General features: G+C 39.8%; 2 protein-coding genes and 1 non-coding gene across 5 annotated transcripts; all 3 read left to right on the forward strand.

The window, feature by feature from the left end:
- The first annotated feature begins 497 nt into the window (after positions 1 to 497).
- Positions 498 to 8,119, forward strand: klhl15 (kelch-like family member 15). 3 transcript variants are annotated; one of them, XM_053487748.1, is made up of 6 exons: positions 498 to 735; positions 3,053 to 3,140; positions 3,245 to 3,294; positions 4,589 to 4,691; positions 5,199 to 5,910; positions 6,774 to 8,119. In XM_053487748.1, exons 4-6 carry the CDS (start codon positions 4,672 to 4,674, stop codon positions 7,881 to 7,883), a joined length of 1,842 nt encoding a protein of 613 aa, XP_053343723.1. In that variant the 5' UTR covers positions 498 to 735; positions 3,053 to 3,140; positions 3,245 to 3,294; positions 4,589 to 4,671; the 3' UTR covers positions 7,884 to 8,119. The 3 variants fall into 3 exon arrangements, with proteins under 3 accessions (XP_053343723.1, XP_053343722.1, XP_053343724.1); XM_053487747.1 differs by lacking the exon at positions 4,589 to 4,691; XM_053487749.1 differs by lacking the exon at positions 3,245 to 3,294.
- A 5,375-nt stretch (positions 8,120 to 13,494) lies between these two features.
- trnat-agu (transfer RNA threonine (anticodon AGU)) lies at positions 13,495 to 13,568 on the forward strand. Its single transcript has one exon. It is a non-coding gene; the product is annotated as a tRNA-Thr (tRNA).
- Positions 13,569 to 20,333: 6,765 nt separating this feature from the next.
- cmbl (carboxymethylenebutenolidase homolog (Pseudomonas)) lies at positions 20,334 to 26,620 on the forward strand. Its single transcript, XM_053487750.1, has 6 exons — positions 20,334 to 20,447; positions 24,175 to 24,389; positions 24,597 to 24,704; positions 25,294 to 25,436; positions 26,164 to 26,255; positions 26,380 to 26,620. Exons 2-6 carry the CDS (start codon positions 24,175 to 24,177, stop codon positions 26,557 to 26,559), a joined length of 738 nt encoding a protein of 245 aa, XP_053343725.1. The 5' UTR covers positions 20,334 to 20,447; the 3' UTR covers positions 26,560 to 26,620.
- Positions 26,621 to 26,870: the final 250 nt, after the last annotated feature.

Consider the following 26,870-nt stretch of genomic DNA (forward strand, 5'->3'; position numbering starts at 1 on the left):
TTCAAATATTATTTACAGTGCAGATTAATCATCAGGCAGATATCCAAGTACTGCCAAAGATTTATTAAATTCTGTCCAGCCAGTTATTGCATGATGTTGTGACAGACATAGAGACAGACATTTTTTAAAAACCAGTTTCAGGTTGTCCAACGTATGAAACGTAAAAATATGATTAAAAGAGCGAGTTCTGACCAATGTACAGACAAAACCTTTATTTATATAGAGCAACACCTTCTAACCAATCAGATTCGAGAATAGAATAATCTACCATTATTTTTAGCTCATTGTTAATCGATCAAAAATTGAGTGGTTGCCTCGGCAACCCTGTCTTTCCTTATCCAATCACAGATCGCTCATTCGCACTGCGCAATTAATAATCACTAACGGAGCTCCATACGATTTTTTTTTTTTTCGAGCGTTCTACTCTGCACACGAACACCTCCACATCCGGTCGCCCGGATCTTCTGCAGGAAATGACGTCAGTGCAGACAATAATATGGCCTCTAGAATGGCTGGAAAGGCTGTGGGCAATCATAATGTTTTAATTCCGTTAAAATAACGCTGGTTTGTTGGCATGCAGAGTCGGGGACGGACGGGATGTCATCACCGATCATGAATTGTTTCTTCACTTCTAGTCTTTGTGATCTCTGAAACACGTTAATCACCGGCCCTCCATGTCAGAAGGATCCCGGGCTCCGTGGTCGAAGCGGGGTTGTGTGGAGTCGCATCGCCGAGGTATTTAAACCTCTAACGAACGAACGATTCTAGCACTACAGCCGCTCGCGCTCTTTATAGCTGCGTAAAATGACGTCATTTTGAATCCCGTCGTAGTAACTGTAGTGGTTTGGGGGTCTGTTGTAACTGTAGCGCTGATTAACAACACGCTGCTAATGCTGTTTTACTGCTGGGGTACAGTGTGAGAGTCAACAACTCTCTCTCCCTCTCTCTCTCTCTCTCTCTTTATATATATATATATATATATATATGTTTCTTACATCTTGCCTCTTTTTCTCTCTCTGACTCTAAATATATTTCTCTCTTTCACTCTCTCTTCTGTCTGTCTCTGTCTTTCTCTCTCTCATTCTTTCTTACTCTCTCTTTCATTCTCTCTCTTTTTCTCTTGTTTGTCTCTGTCTTTCTCTTCTGTCTGTCTCTCTCTTTTCTCTCTCCTCTGTCTGTCTCTGTCTTTTTGTCTTACTGTCTCATTCTGTCTCTCTCTTTCTCTTCTGTCTGTCTTTTTCTCACTTTTTGTCTTACTTTCTTTCATTCTCTCTCTCTCTCTCTCTCTCTCTATCTCTCTGTTGGTTGTTCTCTTTAAATCGTCCCATGTTGTTCTGTACAGGTCACTCAGTCAGTAATTTAAAGAGTACTAGAGTGTTTAAGTGTAAATCCTTCGCCTGCATTACACACAAGTCTCACTTCTGTCACGGTGCTTGTAATCGCCTGGTCCAAGCAGTTCTAACTCTTAACAGAGTGGTTCAGACTTGAGTTTTAGTTTAAACCTCTCCTGATGTGTTAGTGGTAAGGCTGGAGCTTACTTTACCATTAATGTCAATACAGTCAAAGCTCCAGCAATTACCTTGTCCATCGTATTGAATAGTCATTTCCAGTCGAAAGCTTGTCAGTGCTCGGTAAGATAATTTAGCATCTAAGCAGTGCTGAATTATCTTGAATTATCGTCGAACACGGGGAACCTATTTGCTTGGGATCTTTCTAATTTTCATGCTCTCGTCACACTTCTTACCAAGTTTACCACAAGATTAGGTGGAACAGTTGTGTAGTGGTTAGTACTGAGGCCTCGCACCTTAAGGGTCGGGGGTTTGATTCCGGCCTCAGGTCTGTGTGCATGTTTAAGTTTTCTCTTAGTGCTTGGTGTGTGTGTGCCTCATAATAGATTGGTAGCCTGTCCAAAGTGTACCCCGCCTCATGCACCTAGTCTCCTGGGAAAGGCTCCAGGAACCCCTCAATAAGCGGTATAGTAGATGAATAACAAAATGTATTTTGTCAGATTTAATTATTTGTTGTATGTACCTACAGTACAGTAATATATATATTTTTTTCAGCATATCGCAGTTGTGCAGCTAGCGTCAGAGCGCAGGGTCAGCCAGGATACAGTGCCTTAGGAGCAAATGAGTTTAGTGGCAGCTTGGTGGTGCTGGGGCTTGAACCCCCGACCTTCCGATCAGTAACCCAGTGCCTTATCCGTTTGAGCCACCACTGATCTTTATCTATTTGAGGGAAAAGAAAAAGTGAGTGAGAGGAGTTAACTTCACGTCATAGTTGGCACGCTTATTCTGCAGAGGTTTACTTTTTAATTGAATTATTTTGTTATGAATTTGCTGTCACATGTTTTAAACTTGTTCTATTACCCTAGGCTTTTATTCCGATTTATTGTATTATCAGGATATTGTGTTAATACACTACTACTTTATTATACCAGAAAAAAAAACATAACGTTGTACAGTGACATTGTGTGTTGACATGTATAATCTTCAAAACACATGTCTTAAAGATTATAGCATAATTTACAGAGTGTCCAAAAGTTTCCATGCTTATGGAAAATTAACACAGTTCCCTCAGTCTTCTCTCTGTTTTTTAAGTGCAGAAATGTTACCAAAAAACAGCAATATTAAAAATCTTGTGGTTAAAAAAAAAAAAGGTACCCAAGATCCCCGATATTGAACATTAATCAACACCTTTTGAACAATCAGGTTTGACAGTTTAACAGTACTGTGGTCGGAGTGACCATTGAACTTTCAACCACTTAACAGAAGGACTCGTACAATAATGCACCTATATTAATCATTGTAGATGAATGTTCTCATGTTAGCTCCGGATGTTAGCAAGCTTGTTAAGGTGTCCATGATTAGCGCTTCTGACTCGTGTATACTGATAACCTCTTAATGCACCATGTTTTTTTTCCCCTCAAATTCATTATCTCATTATTTATACTGTAATAATGTGCAACTGCAATATTTTTTGTAATCTGTGTAAAGTGTGTGGGAGTATTTGTGTTGTCAGTGCATTAAAATCCCTGTTTTTCACACATTAGAACAGGGGAAACATAAGCAAAGGAAATGTGAGCGTCCTCTCAGCACTCTGACAGCGAAGCCGCCGACCGGCCAGGACGCCTCCAAAAGGTATGAGTGCAATGATGACTACTTTTTGAGGACTTTTTTTGTTTTTTTATTGTTTTTAACCTACTTGTACAGTATGTTTAACGTTTGTATTCTTCTTTTTTTAGATAATTGCATTATGAATGAAAAAAAAAGCCAATGTTAACCATATACGAGGGTGAGTCGAAAATTATCTGGATGTACAATTTATTTGACTTAACTTTAAATCATTTTTGTGCTGTCTGTCAACGAGCTTTCGTATTTCCCCCATTAAAAATGTTTTAGGCTAAGTGGCGAGCCACGAATACACCACTGTCTTCATTTTTACATCAAAACTGTGACTGCTTTCAGGGGACCAAACAGGTGAAAGTCCGATGGAGCAAGATCAGGACTGTAGGGAGGATGCTTTAACACCTCACAAGAAAGTTTTGCACAGTGTCGACAGTGTGGGCAGAAGTGTGTGTTCGTGCATTGTCATGCAAGATCACAATGCCCTTGGATAGCAGTCCTCTGCATTTAATCCTACGTTTAGGCTTTAGCTCTTCAATAAGCATCTCACTGTAACGAGCAATGTTGATTGCTGAACCTTTTTCCTGATAATGTTCCAAAACTGGCTCCAGAGAATCCCAGAAATCCTTAAGCATCAATTTTTTAGCTGTTGGTTGACTTTTGAACTTTTTTCTGGTTTCCGTTCCATACTCTGCCATTTCCACTTGGGCTCGTAATCTCATCAGCTGTGGACGTAGACGTGTGCGGGCTTCCGGCTCCTTCTCCATGGCTAACAGTTGTGCGACCTTCTCTATCCATTCATACACACTTCTTCATAATAAAACACTTTCATTCTTCTTTCGTGCAAATCAGGAAATCTAATTTTTGCTCGCACCTCAATACAAATTAAGTGATGTAACATTTTCACACCTGCACAGCAGTGACTGGGGAGACGGTAGCCTTGAACGGAAAGCCCTGATAAGACTGTGCGGTTAACAGAAGTTTTAATTTAACCAGAGTGCGGATAATTTTTGGACTCACCTTCGTAATCCTATAAGACATGGCTGTTCGTAGAAGATGCTAGATGAACTAGATGGTAGGCTTTGTTTGCTACGTACTTTTAAGGCTTATATGTAATTTAAGGAGTAACAGCTTAAGTTGGTTTCAACCAATCATTTTTAGCTGAGATTATGGAGCTAGAGGTAGTTAATGAGCTACTGCACAGCGCTCGGTAATGCAAAGTTTTCTCGTTCTCTTGAAAATTAATAAATGAATCATTTTTATTTTAATTGATTCTAGTCTGTTCTTAAATACAAAACTTTGGGAAATTTGTTATTGGAAATGTTGTCACATTTTGGGTCACTGAAAGTCTGTATATATAAAAAAAAAAAGGACTTTGTTATGGTAAATTAATTTTGAATGTTTCACATGAACTTACCAGACATTTTGTCATATAGATGAATATTTGTTGACTTGTCATTTAGGTGAATCCCTCAGAAAAGAGGTTTTGTTCCTACGGACACAAAGGGTCACTGTCCTCTGATTGGCTCGGACACCCCCAAGTGACATGCCCGTGGCCAATCAGAGGTGAGTGTGCAGTGTGTGCATGTGTATGTGTGTTTGTGTGTGTGTGTGAGAAACGAGAAAGTGTGGAGCAGCAAAGTTGTCTCTCAGCATCACAGCCCAAACTGCTGAAGTGTTAATGTTCTTGAAGTCCTTCCAAAAGCTTTTTTAGCCTCTGTCAGTTTTTTCTTTGGTTTGTTTGTTTGCTCAAAATCACATCAACTTGTGCCAAACTAACGGTGACAGTTTGCAATTTTTCTTTATAAAAAGAAATGCTTTGTGTCAGTACTGTACTGTGCTGTGTACCTGCTATGATGTACAGTAGCTTATCATTCCTTTGATGTCATCATTATTATTTTTTGTGTTTGTTTAAATATAGAACATTAAACTCGACCATTACGTCAACTATACTTTCATAATGTAACGTACACTCAGATACTTTATAGGATACCCTTCTTTACTAGTGAGAAGAAGTTCTTTATGCGGGTGTTCTAAAATTGGGATGGGTTTTTTCTTTCTCTTTCTTTCCAGGTGCTTAATGGCTGGGGACGTTGAGGTGTACCTGTCACAGGTGCATGATGGGAGCGTGTCCTCTGGCTTTCGAGCCTTGTACGAGGAACGCCTCCTACTGGATGTGACCCTTCTGATAGAAGAGCATCACTTCCAGGCCCACAAAGCCCTGTTGGCGACACAGAGCGACTACTTCCGGGTCATGTTCACGGCGGATATGCGTGAGCGAGACCAGGACAAGATCCACATGAAGGGGCTGACGGCGGCGGGCTTCGGCCACGTCCTTCGCTTCATGTATTACGGCTCGTTGGAACTCAGCATGCCCACGGTGCAGGAGATTCTCCAGGCGGCTATGTACGTGCAGCTCACTGAGGCAGTGGAGTTCTGCTGTTCTTTCTTGTTGGCCAAAATCTGCCTGGAAAACTGCGCCGAGGTCATGAGGCTGCTGGACGACTTCAGTGTGGCTGTGGAGGGAGTGCAGGAGCGGCTGGACACCTTCCTGCTGGAGAACTTTGTGCCTCTGATGGCCAGGCCTGATTTCTTGTCCTACCTGAGCCTGGAGAAGCTGGTGGTGTGTCTGGGCAGTGAACGGCTGAGTCGGTTCCCGGAGATCGAGCTGTATGAGGCAGTGCAGGCCTGGCTCAGACATGACCGACGTCGCTGGAGACACACGGACGCAGTGGTGCAGAACCTGCGCTTTGGTCTCATGACGCCAACACAAGTGTTTGAAAAGGTAATGATGATCAGTAAGCACAGTTCATATAATAATCGTGAAGAAACCAATGATGAGAACTAGATGCTTGATTAATAACAGCTCAGATGTGACATTTTTCTGTTTGGCCCACTGATCGATTTCATGCATTGAATTCACAGTAATAATAAATATAAATCTGCTTCAATCAGTGATCTTTTATATACAGTGCCTTCCTGTGTTTTTTTTTTTTTTTGCCATATTTGTCACACTCCTATGATTCAGAACATGAAACTAATTTACAATTACTTCAATAATTATTGAAGTGTGACAAATATGCAAAAAAATTGAAAGAAAATTAGCAAATACTTTTTCACAGCACTGTAAAACCTTACATATTAGAGGTATTATGTATTTTGTGATGTGTGTGTGATGTATGTGTGATGAGTGTTTGTGTGTGTGTAGAATAGGCTGCAGATGCTGAAAAAAAGCATCACACTGTGATGTTGCGGAGCGTGCCACTCAATATAATGTCACACAAAGTTATTAACCACTTTGCAGCCAAAGTTTAAGGCATTATCGCGGCTGACCCATGTGAGATAGATATCAAAAGTCCCTCTGCAATTTTGCATCCTTAATGTCTTTATATCACATAGGCCCGGTTTGGTGGCGATCATATAATCCATCGGGTGCGTTTCTGCAAAGGTTGTTCAGCTCAATGAGCTTTAAATGACCCTAAATGTATAATGCATTACCTTTCAAAAATCCAAAAAGAGCACAGGGACTGAGAAGACATGTGGAGATGTTTTTTGTCTCATTAATAATTTTTTTAAAGACCTAGTTAATGTATTTGCATTCTTACAGTATCATTAACCATGTCTACATGACTTGCTTTTATTTCTTAGGTGAAGACCTCCGAATTCTATCGTTACTCCCGTCAGCTGAGGCAGGAAGTGGACCAGGCACTCAACTACTTTCACTCTGTGAACGAACAGCCTCTGTCTGAAACAAAGTCCAACCGCATCCGATCCGTTCGGCCTCAGACGGCCGTGTTCAGAGGGATGATCGGTCACAGCATGGTGAACAGCAAGATCCTGCTCCTGCATCGGCCCAAGGTTTGGTGGGAGTTGGAAGGTCCGCAAGTTCCACTTCGGCCTGATTGTTTGGCCATCGTCAATAACTTTGCTTTCCTGTTGGGAGGCGAGGAGTTGGGGCCGGATGGAGAGTTTCACGCATCATCCAAAGTTTACCGGTATGATCCGAGGCAGAATTCCTGGCTTAGGATGGCAGACATGTCAGTCCCTAGGTCAGAATTTGCCGTCGGTGTGATCGGAAAGTTCATCTACGCTGTGGCCGGACGGACGCGGGACGAGACCTTTTATTCGACAGAGCGCTATGACATTGCAGAGGATAAGTGGGAGTTTGTGGATCCGTACCCAGTTAACAAATACGGCCACGAGGGCACGGTTTTAAATGGAAAACTCTACATCACCGGCGGCATCACGTCATCCTCCACCTCCAAACAGGTGTGCGTGTTCGATCCCGAGCGTGAGGGAGCTTCTGAACACCGCACGCGCCGCAATCCCATTCTTACCAACTGCTGGGAGAACAAATCTAAGATGAACTATGCACGCTGTTTCCATAAGATGATCTCTCACAACGGGAAACTTTATGTGTTCGGAGGAGTTTGTGTAATCCTGAGGGCATCGTTCGAATCGCAAGGCTGCCCCTCAACAGAAGTGTACAACCCCGAAACTGACGAATGGACCATCCTCGCTTCCATGCCCATTGGGCGAAGTGGGCATGGCGTGGCGGTGCTAGACAAACAGATCATGGTGCTGGGTGGATTGTGCTACAACGGCCATTACAGCGACTCTATACTCACTTTTGATCCTGAGGAGAACAAGTGGAAGGAGGATGAGTATCCCAGAATGCCTTGCAAACTGGATGGCTTACAGGTGTGCAGCCTACATTTTCCTGAGTATGTCCTGGAACACATGAAGCGCTGCAGTTGAGGGTCTCCGAGAAGACTGAGGGGGTGGAAAAAAAGACAACAAAAAAAACAAGGGAAAAAAAAAACAAAAGTTTACAAATGTGAAAGTAGTCTTCATATACTGATTACACTTTTAAACAGTAGGCCAGTGCTTATTTAAGAACAAAAAGCTCCATCATTTTTAGGTAGGGGTCGGGATGTCGGGGCGGATTGGTTAATAATGCTGGTTAAGCTGTTTAAGCTTCCCCACCCCCACCCCCCAAAAAAGAAAAAAAATTTAGCTTTCTCATTTCAAGAGGACTTAAACGGCAAACATTTCTGTGGACTTTTTGTGCATAATACGAGAACACGTCAGTCTGTTCTGTAACTGTAATGTCCTGTACAATAACAGCGTCCTGCATTTCCACCATCTTCTGAATTGTGAAATCGTCCTGTTCCCCTCTTGTTCTGTTTCATGGTGTTTGAGGAAGTTTTGTATGTGTACACACACACACACACACACACACATTCCCACGCTCATACAGTTACATACACATGCTTCATCCACCACTTCTAATGCAATCTGCTGCACTTATGAACAACTGGAGAAGCCTAGACATTGTAAATGTCGTAAAGAATTTTTTTTTTTTTTTTTTTTTTTTGCTTTAATATTCCTTTGTGATGATGTCACACACTATAAGTTGTAAAAGGTGTTGGATTATGAAGATAGTGACACTACTCTATGATGTGGATTCAAGTTTGCACTCTAAAGGGTGTTTTTTTTTTGTTTGTTTTTTAAACTGCTGGGCAATAACACTGGTCCTCCACTACTGATGAAAGAAGAGAATGAGAAGTCGATATATAAATGTCCGTCTCTTTTTAACTTTTGAAAGATATATTACCACTATAACCTTGTTTAATTTATTACCTTGATGTTAACTTGTCTTGATCCCGCTAAGAAGAACCAGCTGCTGCTTTTAGTTTTGTCACATTACTGTTTTGTTTCATGAGCAAAGGGCTAAAGCACATATGCATTTTTTTGGGGAGGGGCAACTTCAGTCTTGGATGTAAAAAAACAACAAAAAAAAAACAAACACCTAATTTAAACCTTTAAAGCAACCTCTGTTTATACAGTATTGTTTTTTACATTTAATTATTATTAGGTCAGTTTGAATTGATTTCTCAGGTTATAATGTCTGGCTGGACAAATTGAGCTGAAATGACTGTATGACTGTAACATAACGTACGTTTATAACATCCAATATAATTATCATTCTCATACGGCTGTATAGGGTAGTGTACTGTAGCACACTTGGAGGAAGATGTCTGGATTCTGATTTAACAGTTTTTGTGAATGGTTGCTTAGCTCAGACAACTCTGTCGTTGTCAGGATTCGAAGTAGTAGTCAGAGGCTATAGATGGGAATGTGCAATGTCAGGCAGACATGACTTCTGAGAGTGTGTATATGGGATATCTGTCTATCTTTCTATCAGTTAAAGATGGGAAATCTATTTAGTGGTTTATCGTAATTCATGTACCGCCACGCTAACCCAAAAATCTAGCTTAAATGTTGCCATTCCTCTATAATCCTACAGGTGGTTTGCTCTAAACCAGTCACTCACTGGTAGGCAGGACAGCATCCTGTGTTGCATCCTAAGTTTGTTTAAAATTGTAACATTGTAAATAAAAAAAAAGGATGTATAATTAATAGGGACAATTATAAAATTGTGCTACTTCTAGAGTCACAATACGGATCAAATCCATATCTAGGTATCATAATAATATTGTTTCGGGTGATCCCTGGCAATTTCCCATCCCTACTTTCTATCTATCTACAAGAACAATTGTAAGGGTCAGGGCTTTGTGCACAGGGGCCAACATCATGCTGGAACATTTTTTTTTTTTTGGCCTCTTAGTTCCAGCAAAAGTAAACTTAATTTAATCTTGAATTACAACAAATACATCCTGTAGTATACATATTTGAGTGTGTCCACAGTATACAAAGTTAGGCAAAAAATTAGACATACAGTACTTTAGGGGAAAAAATACAAAATTTATTGATATGATAATATTATGATATTATTAATTAAACACATTGCAAACACATACAGAGGCTTAGTCACAGGAATGGTTATTAATTATAAAAGATTAATTACTGTTTGACAATATACATAAAAGCAGTGGGATTTTGATATGAAATGGGTTAATAGGTTATAAAGCGTTAGATAATTGGTAAATGCTTGAACACACTTAACACAGAAAAAAGGCAGATCAGTGACCTGTATGTTGTTATCTAGATAAAGTATGTTGGTCAATCAGTTTTGCGTAACACATCTTTTTTTTTTTTTTTGTCCAGCTACACACTATTCAAGAGATTGTTCCAACCAGTCTGTTGAGTTTTATTTAGGAACACCCAGTTCTCTTCTTCTCTATTTTGCTTTCTGGTAGGCATGTGGCAATCATTGGTCATACATTTGGGATTTTTCTACACCTTTAAGGTGGAAGCTGTCTAGATAAGTCGCATCATTGGGCAGCGTTTGTCTCCCTACGCTAAGCTCTGACCCGGTATAAAAGGCAGCTTTTTTTAAGGCTTCATATTTGCATTAGTCCTTGAAAAAGGTAATCCCATAATAGTAATGTTAATGTATAGTTTCACACATGATAGACTTGTATAAACCTAAATTATTTATTTTAATATCAGTACATGCCTACCTCATGTCGTCTCACCCTGGGATTCGCTGGCTTCGTACTGATATTATTTATAGGGTACTGCTTTGAACTTCCTCAAATACTGACGCCCTCATGTCTCTGTCTTGTGGGTCATGTTTTTCCTTTTTTTTGTTTGTTTTTTACAACTGTCAATGCCATGTACATACACACACATTCACCAAACTACAGTCTGAAATTGTTTTTGCTGTGCACCTTAAGGTAAGCAATGCACAGGTCTATCCAATTTTTATTTATCCTTGTCACATATATCCCCCTGCAAAGTAATCCGAATAAACAAATCCAGTTAAATAAAAATAAAAAAATAAAAACTTAGCCCTGTATCTAAACTGTACTTGAGCATTAATCAGATTACTGACGTATTTACTGTGATCTGATGGTTTATTGCTACTTGGAGACTTTGTAAGTTCTTTCCTGAAATAAATGTTCCTATTGTTCAGATTTTCAGATGTCTTTTTTTTTTTTTAAGTCACTAAAGTTATAATCATTAAGTTCAAATCGTGTCTGAATCCATTGCCATGAACTGGTATTGCTATTGACATTATTGAAAAAAAGAGACTATATTGCAATATCTGCTCAGGGTCCCAGCCCCTGCACAGCTAAAGTGATTAAGAGCTCTGCCATGACCTTGCCTTGTAAGCTCAATTAATATCTCCGATCAGTCTTTCCTGTGTTTCGCTGTGTAGCCAACTAGCAGGCTAAGTGCTTCTTCTGTTTTAAGGTGCTGTTCCTTATGTCCCGAGTAGGGTAATGAGGATGTCCCGACTCCCGAGGGCTCATCCAGCGAATGTTTCTCACGTTGCTCTTTCCTCTTAAATGTCCTTCCATGCATCCTCATGTTCTACTCGGGAAAACTTGCATGCCCAGCAGAACTGGGCCAAAGCTTAGCAGATTGGCTGTTCTATAGGGAAGCCAGGTATTTCCAGCATCCTGCTTTCGGAAAAGAACACTGATCTGGATCCCTGATGCAGCAAATGCTTTGCCTAATCAAGCATGAACCTACCGCATACCAGTGGTTATACAAGGTAGGACATCTCAGGCCTTGGAGGGTTCAGGTTGTAACCTGACCTTAGTCCACCTGAAGTTTGATTTAATGCAGGGCACTGGAACATGAACTACTGGTAAAGGTGAGAGCGTTGGTCCTCAAAATGCCTAAGTTGCTGGTAGCACAGTGAATATAGCTGTATCTCTACCTAATGTTAACTAGGGGGTAAAGCATTATCTCATTTTTCTAACAGCTAAAAAGGCATGCTCTGCATTTTCATATCCTAACCCATTAGCTGAGCATGACCTCTGCCTGTACGGCAACTTCTCACAATAGAGGTTCAAGGTGTTTGGCTTACTGCCGCATAATATTCTCAACATGATAACACTATTTATAAAATCAGTCTAACATTTGATTGTGTGGTCATAAACTTGACTATTGTCTGTAACTTGCTACTTTGAAAGGGGGCAATGTGCACATGCATCATAGATGCGCTCCCGTAGTTAAACAAATAGCCCTGCACCTCTACGCTCTACCTCACACTAACTCTACCATGTCGACTCTATGCAAAAAAACATTGGGTCACAGAAGAACTGGGATTTAAAGTATCATGGTTAACATTACTATCCCCAATAGAGTAAGTTTTGGCTATGGGGATCCTACTGTATCAGCTGCATTGCTTGTTACAGCCTATAGCCTGTAACAAGCATTACTAAAGATTAAGAAATGATTATCAAAAGGTGATTTGATCAGCCTATCTGGTTGATCACAATACACAAGAGTGAGTCAAAAATGATCTGCACTCTGGCTGTAGAATTTATTTTAATTAACTTTTAGAAAAGACATACACAATTTTTGACAATCTCCTTGCTTTTTAATACATTTTGTCCATCTGTTAACAGGCCTTTGTATTTCCCTATTAAAAAAAATGTTTTAACCTCAGCTGCGAGGCATGAATTCACTGCTTCTTTAAATGAAGTGAATCTCCATCATCGTAGGTCTGCGATTAAGGATGGTTCTGTTCTGTACTCTGCCAAAAATTCCATTATACAATAAAAACTAAACTCTTCACATACCTTTCACACACATAAATTAGGTTCACATATAAAGTTACCTTGTAGGCCTCACATTTTAGCAGATGTTACCACAGAGTACTTTTATTTGCTCTTGTGTTGATAAATTTACCACAGATTTAGCTAAATGCTTCTGCCGGATGCTTCCAGCCTCACACTGTACAGCCTTCATCTATACCAAATATAGCCAAACACTAGCCATTTTTAAATGTTTATTTATTAAATTATTTATATAAGTCAGTCTCTGAAATAAAAATTACCTGCTGAGCTCACATTTTTTGTATTAATACTGGCATAAATGACAATTAAACATATAGCCGCAAAATTCTACATATAAGTGCTGACTCATGTGTTCTCCCTTTTAATGTGATATTTGGATAAATCATCAGTGTGTAGTGTAGTGTTCTTTTTGTTACTGTAAAAGTAAATGAGTAGCAGTTAGTATAGTGTATTTTTCAACAGAGCTAAATGTATCTGGGGATATGTCATGTCGTGGTCGTAAGGTTTTAAACTAATCCAATCCTAATTGGATTATAGACAATTAATATTAGATAACGTCTGTTTTCTAAGGACCACACAGCATTAAAGACTGAAGGCACAAACAGCAAACAGTCGTACAGTGTCTAAAATCACATTTAGCGATAAAGCTAATCAGCCAAATCACAACGCTTTCTTTTCTTTTTAACAAATATTTGACTAAGATTAGTGTTTGGGCTTAACTGAAATCATAGTTGTCGCTGGTTTTGCTGTTATTAATCTATTTTCGTTAATTTACTTACGGAACATACATGTTCTAGAACTTGCTAAACGTTAACTGATTTAAATCATACAAATTCACTCTTTTGAAACGGTGCGCCACACGCGGCTGTGGCGCCGTGGCTTAGTTGGTTAAAGCGCCTGTCTAGTAAACAGGAGATCCTGGGTTCGAATCCCAGCGGTGCCTTTTCTCGACTTTAAATAGACTCACTTCTGTCATTTGATTAAGAAACAGGAAATGGACAGGAATTGTGATAACATCGTGACCTACGCCTATCAGCCATAACATTATGACCACCTGCCTAATATTGAGTGGGTTTCCCCTTTTGCCACCAAAACAGTGATGCACTGTGTCTTTTGACACATTTCTAACACAGCCAGCATTAACGTTTTCATCAGTGTGACTCCAGGGGCCCCATGTGCATCAGTAAGCCTTGGCCACCCATGGCCAAGGTTCACAGGTCCTGACCACTGCAGCCTGGGAACTTCCCACAAGAGCTCTTGAGCTATGCTCTTGCTCTCACTCTGGGCAATTTGGAAACACCAATTAGCCTAATCTGCTTGTTTTTGGACTGTGGGAGGAATTTAAAAATATATATTTTTGTTTATATGCACGGTGGTTTAGGGTTAGCACTGTGGCCTTGCACCTTCAGGTCCTGGGTTTGATTCATGTTGGGTCTGTGTGCACGAAGTTTGCATGTTCTCTTTGTCCTTGGTGGGTTTACTCTGGGTGCTCTGGTTTCCTCCCAAAGTCCGAAAAAGTGCAAATTAAGCTAAATAAATACAATGCCTCCATAATCCCTAGTCAGACTACAGAGATTCCTAGATTTAGTATAATCTACCTACATTATTTGCAATGGCACAACATTCATGCCAATAAAACACGGTTGAACTAAACTGAACTGAAATAAAGGTATTGGACACGCCCTTATATACAGTACTGATACAGTACCATCTCCATCACTTGACCCACTTAGAGCAATTCACTTTTAATCATTGAAATTGTTGCCATCTAGCGAAAGTACAGAAAATTGCAGTATTTTTTTTGGTGTCTAAAAAAATCCGAGTCGTGTGTCTATGCAGCTACAGTAGGAGCCAGCTCTAAAAATAGTCGGAATGATTTTAGAGCATGATTTTATCACACCTGACCCAAACCCTTAAATCATATACAGCTAGACCTGCTTTTTTAGAGCTGGTTATTGGTAGACAACGTTCGTGGTAGGCTAATTTATAAATCAACAATTTTATTTCTAAAGAATCCATGCTTAGATAAAGTAGTGTTTTCTTGCTCGACCATCTCAGTTTTCTCAGTTTGTTCCTCTAACACGGTCAATGAAATGCAACAAAATCCAACTGTATGACTATAAAGTGCCTTTGGTGTCCTTATCAGAATCACCCAGTTATCATGAACATATTGCAAAATAATTCAATTCTGGGCTTTGATGAAATACCAAACATTTACTATTTAACATATTGGTACTATATTGATTTTGAGTAAGGAAATGATTAAATGACATACACTTATTAATTAAACTTAATTAATTAAAACATATGCTATTATTGTTCTCAGAAATTTAGATTTTTTTTATATTTCTTTCTCATTCTATATTTCAACAATATTTTTATTGATTTTAAAACAGGGATATTACAGGGTAGACATGTAATGTTTTAATACAGAATTTTAAAACCTCCTTATAAATCCCTATAGCACCCACCCCACCCCTCCCTAGCTCCAAGCCAGCTTTACAAGTACAAGGAAAGGCTAGACGCCAGGCATAACAAAGAAGGAGAGAAACTAAAAAAGAAAAAAGAACCTGGAGCTGGAAGTTTTTTAGTTTTGCGTACAACAACAACAAAAAGGGAAAAGAAAACAAACAAACAAACGATTAAATAAAAAGGGAATCAAACTATAAATGTATATGAAAAAAGCGAAGAAAGGGCTCCAACACCTGTTGGAATTTTAAGTCTGGATAACGGATTGAGTAGTGGATCTTCTCCCGGGACAGACAAGACATAATATCTCTAAACCACTGGGCATGAGTGGGTGAAGTGGCATCCTTCCATTTGAATAAAAGAGAACGCCTGGCCAGGAGTGTCGCAAAAGATAACAAACGCTGTTTAGCTGGAGTTAGACGCTTGTCTTCCTCTCCAGTGACACCAAAGAGAGCGATCAGAGGGTCTGGTTCAAGGTTGCATTTTAATATGTACGACAAGGTTTTAAAAACATCCCTCCAGAATTTTTCCAAATTCGGGCATGTCCAGTACATATGAATAAGAGAAGCCTCTCCACTTTTACATTTCTTACAACAAGGATCAATGTCTGGATAAAAACGGGAAAGTTTAGGTTTGGAGAAATGAGCCCTGTGTACAACCTTAAACTGTAATAAAGAGTGGCGGGCACATAAGGAAGTTGAATTGACAAGTTTAAGAATTGAATTCCAAGTATCATCTGACAGCGAGAGATTTAAATCTTTCTCCCAAGCAGTTTTAATTTTACTTAAAGGGGTGTGACTCAAACCCATCAATCCACCATAAATAGTGGATATTAGGCCTTTACGCAGCGGGGACAAACATAGGAGATTATCTATAATATTTGCAGCAGGAGCTACAGGGAAATTCGGTATTAAAGAGTGTCTACCTCAGGTATTAAATTCGGTAATAAAGTGTCTTACTTGCAGATATCTGAAAAAGTTTGAATTGGGTAGGTTAAACCTTTCAGAAAGCTGCTCAAACGATGCAAACTTATGGTCAACAAACAGATCTTTGCAAAGCTTGATACCCTTATTGTACCATTCCTGAAACACTGAATCATGTGAAGAAGGTTGGAAGAGATAGTTAGAGACAATAGGACTGGAAAGAGAAAAGCCCAGAAGACCGCAGTGCTTTCTGAACTGAGCCCATACTCTCAAGGTATGCCTAACAACTGAGTTATTGATTAATTTTATTGAGGGGATGGGGAGTGCAGATCCAAGGAGTGCAGAGACAGAGAGATTTTTGACAGACTTTATCTCCATTTCCACCCAGGCAGGCCGATTAGGTTGGTTATGAAAATATGCCCAAAAGATGACAGATCAAATGTTTGCTGCCCAGTAGTAAAAGCGAAAATTAGGCAGAGCCATGCCACCGTCTCTTTTAGATCTTTGAAGTAGGGACTTATTCAATCGTGGATGTTTACCTTTCCAAAGGTAAGAGGATATAATTGAGTCTAAAGCACCAAAGTAAGATTTGGGAATGAAAACAGGTACAGACTGAAAGAGATATAAAAATTTAGGAAGAATACTCATTTTAATGGCATTAATGCAGCCCACCAGGGACATGAACAGTGGTGACCATTTTTCCATGTCCTTTTTAGTTTGGGTTAACAACCTAGTAAAATTTTCTTTAAAAAGGTTTTTATGTTTCCTTGTGATTGTAATACCGAGATAGGTAAACTGATTTTTCACTATGTTGAATGGAAAATTGTGCATACCAGTTGTTGCTGCTGTATTATTAAGCAGAAAAAGTTCACTTTTGCGCAAATTCAATTTATATCCTGAAAAGTAGCTAAATTCATTAAGCAATGACAGCACAGGTGGAAGGGAGGAGATTGGATTTGATATAAAAAGTAGAAGATCATCTGCATAAAGGGAAACTTTATGTTCTTCTCCCTGCCTCCAAATCCCAGATATATCCCTACAACTGCGGAATGCTATTGCTAGTGGCTCAATGGCAAGGTTAAAAAGCAATGGGCTAAGAGGACACCTCTGACGAGTTCCCCGCTGAAGGCCGAATGGTTGAGACTGCTGAGCATTTGTCAGAACTGAGGCAGTAGGGCTTGAATATAATAATTTAACCCAAGTGATAAAACTTGGACCAAAATTGAATTTTTCTAAAGCCCTAAATAAGTACTCCCATTTCACACGATCAAAAGCCTTTTTAGCATCCAAAGAAAGGACACACTCAGGGATCCCCTCTGATGGTGTGTACAGGACATCCATAAGACGTCGAATGTTAAAGTAAGAACAGCGATTTTTGACAAAACCGGTCTGGTCCTCAGATATAATAGAGGGTAAAACAATCTCTAATCTACGAGCCAAGACTTTAGCAAGGATTTTAACATCCACGTTGAGAAGAGAGATTGGTCTATATAAAGAGCACTCTGTTGGGTCTTTATCTCTCTTTGCTATAAGGGTGATGCAAGCCTCATCAAATGACGCAGGCATCTTACCTTGCTTAAAAGATTCAGAAAGAACCAAAGCTAGTTGTGGTGCAAGGTATGAGGAGAATGATTTAAAAAACTCTGCAGGGAACCCATCAGGACCCGGGGACTTACCAGATTGCAATGATGAGATAGCGGAACTGATCTCCTCTTGTGATATGGGCTCTTCTAATCTTAATCTAGAATCAGGGGACAGTGTTGGGATATCTAGTTGATTCAAGAAATTCTCAAGTGAATTACAGTCCTTTGGAAACTCAGAAGTATATAATCAAGAATAAAAATTCTTTTATCCTTACTTTTAGAATGGTCGGTAGTGATGGTACCATCCTCCATCCGAATTTTTGTAATGTGTTGCTGTGCTCTAAAACCTCTTAACTGGTTAGCTAAAAGTTTCCCAGATTTATCACCATGAATGTAAAATTGGCTCCTACTCTTTAATAATTGGCATTCAATTACATGCGTCGAGATGAGTTCAAAATTAGTTTGCAATTCTATGCATTTTTTATACAGATCAGGGTTTTTAAATAGAGCATACTGCTGATCAATTTCTTTAATTTGGTTGGTCAAATCTTTTCTTTCTTTATATGCCTTCCTTTTCATATTTGCAGTATATGAAATTATCTGTCCCCTGAGGTAGGCTTTTAGAGCATCCCAAACAGTTAAACATGACACTTCAGGTGTTTCATTTGTGTTAAAAAAAAAAACTATCTGGTCTTCCATAAATTTTTTAAAATCATTCTCTATCAATAATGAAGAATTAAAGCGCCAATGTTTATTAATTTGAGGAAGATTGGGAGCTTTATAGACATAACAACTGGTGCATGATCCGATATCACAATGCTCTGATAAGCGCAGGAGCTAACCATGGGGATCAGTTGATTATCTACAAAGAAATAATCAATTCTGGAGAAAGTATGATGAACATGTGAGAAAAAGGAGTATTCTCTCTTTTTTGGATTAAGGAAGCGCCATATGTCAGAGATACCAAAACTGCAAAGATAGGACTGAAGTAGTGTGGCGGATTTACTCAGAGGATAGGATTGGGAGATGACCTGTCAAGTAATGGATCTAAACAGCAGTTGAAGTCTCCCCCTAATATGAGAGAGTATAAGCTCAGATCTGGTAGAGCAGGGAAGAAATGTTTAAAGAAGGAAACATCATCGTAATTAGGGGCATATAAATTAGCCAACACTACATTAGTATTAAATAACTTCCCTGAAACAATGATATAACGACCATGTATGTCCGCAAAAACATTATGATGCTCAAAAGAGATGTTTGAATTGATCAGAATTGAGACACCCCTAGCTTTGGCCTGAAAGGTCGAGTGGTAGTGCCGCCCTCCCCAACGCGACATAAGACGAGAATTATCGAAACTGCGAATGTGAGTTTCTTGTAAAAATGCGATTGTAGTGTTAAGTTGTTTAAGGTGTGAGAGCACCTTCCTTCTCTTGACCGGATGGTTTAAACCCTTAAAATTTCAGCTCACAAAGTTTAAAGAACTATTCATTCTCCCTGAGAGGAGATGCAGGTAGATAAACATAAATAACACTGAGATGCCTAGCGTCAGCCTTAAAACAGAAGTGTAAAACACAGAGCAACCTATCAAAGATACACCATGTATACTGAACTAACATAATACTGGCTTTGGAGAACCCCCACCCCTGCCCCACACACCCCTCCCCCACACACCCCACTGCCCCCAAACAAACAAAGATAGCTGCTAACAAACAAAGCAGCAAGCTCTTCCATTCTCCACCTAACCAATCTTCCTGCCGCTAACCACACCATCTTCTGCTCCGACACAGTTTACAAAAACTAAGAATTAAATATATAAATATTTCCCCACTCCAGTACTGAAATCTCTCAATAAGAGAAAAACACCTCTTTCTCATTTTAATAATAAAAGTTTGTAGATTTAATACATGAATACACTTATATTGCTAAAGGTATTCACTCACCTGCCTTCACATTCATATGAACTTGAGTAACATCCAATTCTTAATCCATTGGGTTTAATAAAATGTTGACAACTACATTTTTGCAGATATAACAGGTTTAGGAGTGTGTTTATGGGAATTTTTAACTGTTTTTCCAGAAGCACATCCATATGCACTAGTACGCAGACATGTTGGAACGGGTGTGAGGTTGTTTTCCAGCAGTTCGGCTCGGTGCCTTACTTCCAGTGAAAGGAACTCTTAATGCTTCAGCATACCAACACATTTTGGACAATTTCATGCTCCCAGCTTTGGGTGAACAGTTGTTATGGAACAACTTGACTGGCCTGTTGTGGTGTGGAAGAACTTAACTGACCTGCACAGACCTCAACCTGATAGAAAATCTTTGGAATAAATTAGATCAGAGACCGCGAGCCAGGCCTTCTCATCCAACATCAGTGTCTGACCTCACAAATGCATTTCTAGTAAAATTCCCATAAACACACTCCCAAACCTTGTGGAAAGCCCTCCCAGAAGAGTTGAAGCTGTTGTTACAGCTGCAAAGGGAGGGCCATCATCGTAGTAAAGCCTATGGATTAAGAATGGGATGTTACTCAAGTTCATATGCATGTGAATGCAGGCAAGTGAACATTTTTGGCAGTACTCTACATTGTATGTCTGTATGCTTCTAATGCTATGCGCGGCCATGTCGATTGGACGTCACTCTCTAAACGAGGCAGGATTTCGTAGTTGGAAAGACGAGTGGGAGTTGTAGTTAGAGGGGGCGTTTGGCTTGAACTGGTTGGAGGTTGGGAATGATAGGCAGCAACTGGTCTGTCCCTGTGGGCGTTACTAGAGGAGCTGTGTGTTTTCCTCTTCGACCTCTACGGTTTTGGAGCCCGTTCCGTTTTTTCACTAGCAGATAGACACGGTAAGAGAATTAAACTCAAACTAGAACACATACAACCGAAATAAAGATAATGCATGTGCTTTGTTGTAGCTTTACGCTTACGTTTATGAGAGCGAATGACAAACACGTTCGCAAAAACAACCAAAAAAAAAGGAGCAGATTTCGAATGTTTGTGTAAAGCAGTGTTAGAGAATGGTTAGAGAATGGTAGTCGTCTGGGTCAAGTCGATATGTAGTTTGCTGAATGCGCGATAGAACTGCTCGAGCCGGGCTGCAGGACAGGTTTATAAAGCTTGGATTGTGTTTGATGTGAGCACGCGTACACAAGATGGCCGCTGCGCGCGCGCGCTTCCAGCGTCGCTTGTGCGCGTTTTTAGAAACATTTTCTTTTTACAGATTGTGTTTTGGGATTAACGAGCTCTGAAGACTTTAGGATATTATTATAAACCTTTTCTTAACATATTTTACACGAATCTGTTAAGTCATGTACAAGACTAGGTTCTGTGCAGACTCAACTCTGCTAAAAACACTGTAGCTTCAGGGTATGGCAACGTAAAGCGTTTTGGCTGGGACTGTTGGGGGGAAACAACTTGTAATTGGTAGTTTGCAGGTTGAGTAGTGCCTTTTTAAAAACAAAAAAACAAAGACACATTCAACCTGCCAGGCGGAGGGAAAAAAAAAACTTGCACATGCCAGTCAATTTATGATTTATGACATCAGACCATCAGTCCCCTTTATGACGTCATTAAAGTAAGTTATTTGTATGAACCTTCCTGGTGCTCGTTGTGGCCCAGAATCTTATTCCCTTTAAACCGAGATATGCAAGTATCCAACAATGTGTGTAAGTTTTTGGGTTGGAATTAGACTTCCTTTCATCAGCAGACTTTAGCTTTGGGGTAGCGATGAATTTTACCTACATTTAGGCATTTGGCAGAGCGACTTACAAAGTTTTTTTTTTTTTTTTGTGGTCACAAATCTAAGAAACAGATGCACTATATTGCCAAAACAATTTCCTCACTTGCATTCACATACATGCAAACTTAAGTATCATCTAATTCTTAATCCATAGGGTTTAATATGATGATGGCCCTCCCTTTGCAGCTATAACAGCTTTGACTCTTCTGTGAAGGCTTTTCACAAGGTTTAGGAGTGTGTTTATGGGAATTTGTGAAGTCAGACATGGTGTATCTGTTACTTAGATGTTTGCACACCCGTGCACAAATCAAGGTCTATAAAGACATGGATGAGCGAGTTTGGTGTGGACTGCACACACAGTAGTCCACACCAGTAGACTTTAACCTGATAGAACAACTTGGGGATGAATTAGAGAGGAGACTGCGAGCCAGGCCTTCTCGTTCAACATCAGTGTCTGGCCTCACAAATGCGCTTCTGGTTAAAAAGCCTTCCCAAAAGAGAAGAAGCTGTTATAGCTGCAAAGGGTGGGACAACATCATATTAAACCCTATGAATTAAGTTTTGGATGTTACTCAAGTTTATATGCATGTGAAGGCAGGCGAGCAAATACCTTGGGCAACTAGTGTAGGTGTTTAGTCGTCACTTAAAGATTGCAGGTGACTTGGCTTTACGGTGTTTTAATGGCGACAGATTAGAAATTAATATGTCGTTGTATTTCAGAAACTTGAAGGCAGTTGACTGACCTGTTTGTGGAATTTGCTGGTTTGCGATCAAGCCTATATGTAGTCCAGGTTATAAAAACTGAATTATACTAGCTGGTATTAATGCATCTTTGTACACAAGATGGCCACCACAAACATCCTGTGATGGTTAGGAGCGTCAGTTGTACATGTCTTCATGAGTCGATCACTTTTTAAAACAGTTTTCTGTCAGTTTAATCAGACGTTTACTGATTAAACACAGAGTAATAAAGTTCAAAAAAACTTGGCATAAATAAAGATAACTAATTGTAACAAAATTGTATCTGCTGTTCTATATTTTTCTTACCTAAAAAATTCCACTTAATATACACTATATTGTCAAAGGTATTGGCTCGTCTGCCTTCACATGCATATGAACTTGAGTAACATTCAATTCTTAATCCATAGGATTTAATATGATGTTGGCCCACCCCTATTCAGCCATAACAGCTTCAACTCTTCTGGGAAGGCTTTTCACAAGGTTTAGGAGTGTGTTTATGGGAATATTTGACTATTCTTCCAGAAGCAAATTTGTGAGGTCAGACACTGATGTTGGACTCACAGTTTCCGTTCTAATGCAGCCCAAAGGTGTTGTCTCAGGTTGATGCCAGGACTCTGCAGGCAAGTGAAGTTCTTCCACACCAAGCTCGGTCAACCATGCGCTCATCAAGCTTTGTGGAAACAGTTGGGGTATGCCTATTCCTGTTAGAGCATGAGTGCGCACCAGTGCACCAATACTGTGGCCTGCACAACCCAATAGAACACCTTTGGCATGAATTGGAGCGGAGACTGTGAGCCAGGTCGTCTCGTCCAACATCATTGTCTGACCTCACAAATGCGCTTCTGGAAGCACTCCTAAACCTTGTGAAAAGCCTTCCCAGAAGAGTTAAAGCTGTAGGGCTAAATAGGGTGGGCCAACTTCATATTAAACCCTTTGGATTAAGAATGGGCTGTTACTGAAGTTTTTATGCATAGGTACACAGGCAAGCAAATGCCTTTGGCGATATAGTGTATATACTATCTCTCATCTAATGCATGCAAGTCCAAAGAAGTATGTTGGAATATTTAATAAAGTGGGTGGACTCTGAGCCCTATTACACATTATTTCACAATAAGTACAGGGCTTAGGTTTGTTCAGTGAAATCATTTATATATTTGGTATGCTGCTGAGGTCAAAGACCTTGGTATCCAGTGGCTATTTCCTGTGCCCACTAATCCAAGCAGTCATGAGTGACCTGGTACCAGACTTTTGCCTGCCCTCCTGTTTCTTAAAATGTAGCATCCTTGTTTTAATCTGTTATTTGTGATTCTTTGCTTTTTTAACAATCTCTTAGCATGTGCATATTTAAAAAGTCGACCGTACTGGCCTGTTGTATGCCAGCTAAGAAAAGGATGGTAGTTTTCTATAGCCCTCTCTCTCTCTCTCTCTCTCTCTCTCTCTCTCTCTCCAAACCTTAAAGAATTCAGCCACCTGATCAGGTGCACCCGTATACAATTGTTGAACATACCGCTCCAGATTTTGTCCCAGCTTTGCTGCTACAGTATAATAACCTCCACTCTAGCTTCGCGCTACATTTTTGAGCATGGTTGTGGGAATTTGAGCGCATTCAGCCACAAAGTCCTTAGTGAGGTCACGCGCTGGTGTTGAACAAGGAGGCCTGTCACACAGTTGGCATTCATTCTTTATTTAATCTTTATTTCTTTGTGTATAAGGCATTGTTATGTTGGAACAGGTTTGTGCCCCTTGTTTCAGTGAAGGGAAATTTACAGCATACAAATGCAGTCTATACAACTGTGCTTCCAACTTCGAGAAAACAGCAACTTTGAGAAAGGCTTGAATGTGGATGTAACGTTCTGGTGTCTACAAGGATTTGGCCGTACGGTTTATAGAGTTTTTACTGTGGAGATTGAGTGATTGTCTATGAAAGAAAAGGCTTCCCACTGCACACAATTGTGCATCATGCAGCAAAACCGGAGAAATGCTATTCTCTAACTATTGCTTGTCAATAATATTTATTTACTTTTTGTAAATGTCTAAGCTCAATAGATTATTATTTTTTTTACATAATGTATGAAAACCTATTTCAATTTTAGATGGCAAATGAAGCCAGGCCATGCCCATGTGACATTGGGGACAGGATGGAATATGGCAGCCTTGGCGAGGAAGTTCAGATTGAGCATGTTAATGCTTACGTGGTGAAACCTAAAGCGCCAACAGACAAAGCGATCATTGTAATTCAGGACATTTTTGGATGGCAGCTCCCCAATACACGATACATGGCCGACATGCTCGCTTCGAACGGATACGTGTAATATATTTACTTATTTATGCCAAATTAATATTCAAATTGTAGCCAAATATGTGGCAAAATAAGCACTTTTAAAAGAAGAATCAGAATGATTGCACAAATCTCTGATTAATTCATTTAATCACAAATGGTATCTTGTTGAACTACAGCATGAAGTGTAAAAGCTTACCTGGGTTTTTTTTTTCCTCCTATCGTTCCTGATAACAGTGCCGTTTGCCCAGACTTCTTTCTTGGAAAGGAGCCATGGAGTCCTTCAAGTGACTGGTCAACATTTCAAGATTGGCTTGAGGACAAAAAACCCACCAACATCAAGAAGTTAATCATTAATCCTAATGTTCAACCTTTGGCATGCCTTACATTTATATATACACTATATAGCCATATATATATGTATGTGTGGACATCTGATCAATCATACCCATATGTGCTGGATAGGAAATCAGATTTCACATTTAGGTCCATCAGGTCCACTGATGTTGAAGAGCCTGGTGTATAGTTGCCTTAGCGCAGTACTCCTCGTCTTCCTCACCAGCCTTGAAAAGCCATCATTATGGACCATGCATAACTGTCATGTTGGTGCAGGTTTATGGTCCTTACTTGAAGGGAAATCTAGGTGCTACAGCAAACAATGACTTTGGTGCATCAGTTTGGAGCAGGCCCACATATGACTGATGGGTCAAGTGCCCATCTATCTTTGGCCATATAGTGTACAAATTAGAGTCATTGTTTTATTACACTCAAGACAAGATTCAGGGTCAAGAATTTGCTTAAAGACCCGACATTGGCAACTCGGTGGCGTTGGGAAATTTAAACTCCCACCCCTACCAATCCATTAAACAATTGCTTAACCATTCAACCACCAGTTTATGATAAACTAATAACTTGTGCATTTATATTTACCTAGGGAAGTGGACGTGGTTTTGAAATACCTCAAGGAACAACTTGGAGCTACAAGGATCGGAGTGGTGGGGTTCTGTTGGGGCGGAGTGTCCACACACTACATAGGCCTCCAGTACCCTGAAGTCAAGGCTGGAGTTTCAGTTTATGGTAACTAACTTACCACATAAAGTTATCCATTTTAGTACAGTAACATGGACTTCAATTCCCCGATACAATAATTAACCAGGAAATGTTAGGTGCTTGCAACGAGGTTACAAGGCTGATATACAGTAACTGTAATAGTGTTTTAATTTTACACACACACTTGTCAAAGGTATTCGCTTGCCTGCCTTCACATGCATATGAACTTGAGTAACATTCAATTCCTAATCCACAGGGTTTAATATGATGTTGGCCCACCCTTTGCAGCTTTAGCTCTTCTGGGAGGGCTTTCCACAAGGTTTAGGAGTGTGTTTATGGGATTTCTCCAGAAACGCATTTATGGGGTCGGACACTGATGTTGGACGAGAAGGCCTGGCTCGCAGTCTTGTTCTCTTATTCATCCCATAGGGTTAAGGTCAGGACTAAAGATAAAACACCTTTGGGATGAATTCGAGCCTTCTCGTCCAACAGCAGTGTCTGACCTCACAAATGCGCTTCTGGAAGAATGGTCAAGAATTCCCATAAACACACTCCTAAACCTTGTGGAAAGCCTTCCCAAAAGAGCTGAAGCCGTTATAGCCGCAAAGAGTGGGCCAACATTATATTAAAGCCAATGGATGAAGAATTGGATGTTACTCAAGACGATTACAAACCATACCTTACCTTGGGGAACGTACTATTTATTTTTTTTTGTTTATTAACACATTTCCCCAATAACGTAATATCTTCGCAGGGATCGTTCGTGAGGGAGAAGATCGTTACGAACTCAAGAGTCCGACTCTCTTTATCTTTGCTGAAAAAGACGCAGTGATACCACTCGACCAGGTAGGACATACCACTTCAGCGGGAAATAATACTATATTTATTAATTATATGTACTGTAATTAATATTATATTTAAATAATAGTTAAACATATTTTCCTTTTTTTTTTTTTTTTTTTAAACCAAGGTGACAACACTTGAGGCAAAACTGAAGGAAAAGTGCACCGCTGATTTCAAAGTGAAGGTTTTCCCTGATCAAACTCACGGATTCGTGCATCGTAAACGAGAAGACATCAATCCGTCTGACAGACCGTATATTCAGGAGGCCAGGGAGGACATGATAAACTGGTTAAATAAATACATGTAAAACAAAACGAGAGCAGGTTATCAGGTTTAAAGTAAACGTTTCCCAAATGTTGATGACCCAAGACGTGTTCAGTGTTGTGTGATACATAACTAAGTTCTAATCAGCTTTCCTAAAATACATTATTTAAGTCAGTAATAATAAGAAGAATAAGAATCCCCCCCTTAGAATTAAGCGGACCTGCATTTGCATTTGTTTACTTTCAAAATGAAGTCCAAAGAGTTGTCGCTGCCAGTGAAGCAATCCATCATTAAGCTGAAAAACGAAAACAAATCGATCAGAGAGATAGCAAAAACATTAGGCCTGGCCAAATC

This window comes from Clarias gariepinus, chromosome 26 (assembly GCF_024256425.1).
Source record: "Clarias gariepinus isolate MV-2021 ecotype Netherlands chromosome 26, CGAR_prim_01v2, whole genome shotgun sequence".
NCBI lineage: Eukaryota > Metazoa > Chordata > Actinopteri > Siluriformes > Clariidae > Clarias > Clarias gariepinus.

What these genes read in the sequence shown, in the direction of transcription:
- klhl15 (XM_053487747.1), top strand. Translation starts at nt 3,260, where the DNA reads ATGAAAAAAAAAGCCAATGTTAACCATATACGAGG. An exon ending in AATGTTAACCATATACGAGG is followed by an intron (nt 3,295 to 5,198) that starts GTGAGTCGAAAA and finishes CTTTCTTTCCAG; the next exon opens with GTGCTTAATGGCTGGGGACG. An exon ending in CAACACAAGTGTTTGAAAAG is followed by an intron (nt 5,911 to 6,773) that starts GTAATGATGATC and finishes TTTATTTCTTAG; the next exon opens with GTGAAGACCTCCGAATTCTA.
- cmbl (XM_053487750.1), top strand. Translation starts at nt 24,175, where the DNA reads ATGGCAAATGAAGCCAGGCCATGCCCATGTGACATTGGGGACAGGATG. An exon ending in GGCTGGAGTTTCAGTTTATG is followed by an intron (nt 25,437 to 26,163) that starts GTAACTAACTTA and finishes ATATCTTCGCAG; the next exon opens with GGATCGTTCGTGAGGGAGAA. An exon ending in CAGTGATACCACTCGACCAG is followed by an intron (nt 26,256 to 26,379) that starts GTAGGACATACC and finishes TTTTAAACCAAG; the next exon opens with GTGACAACACTTGAGGCAAA.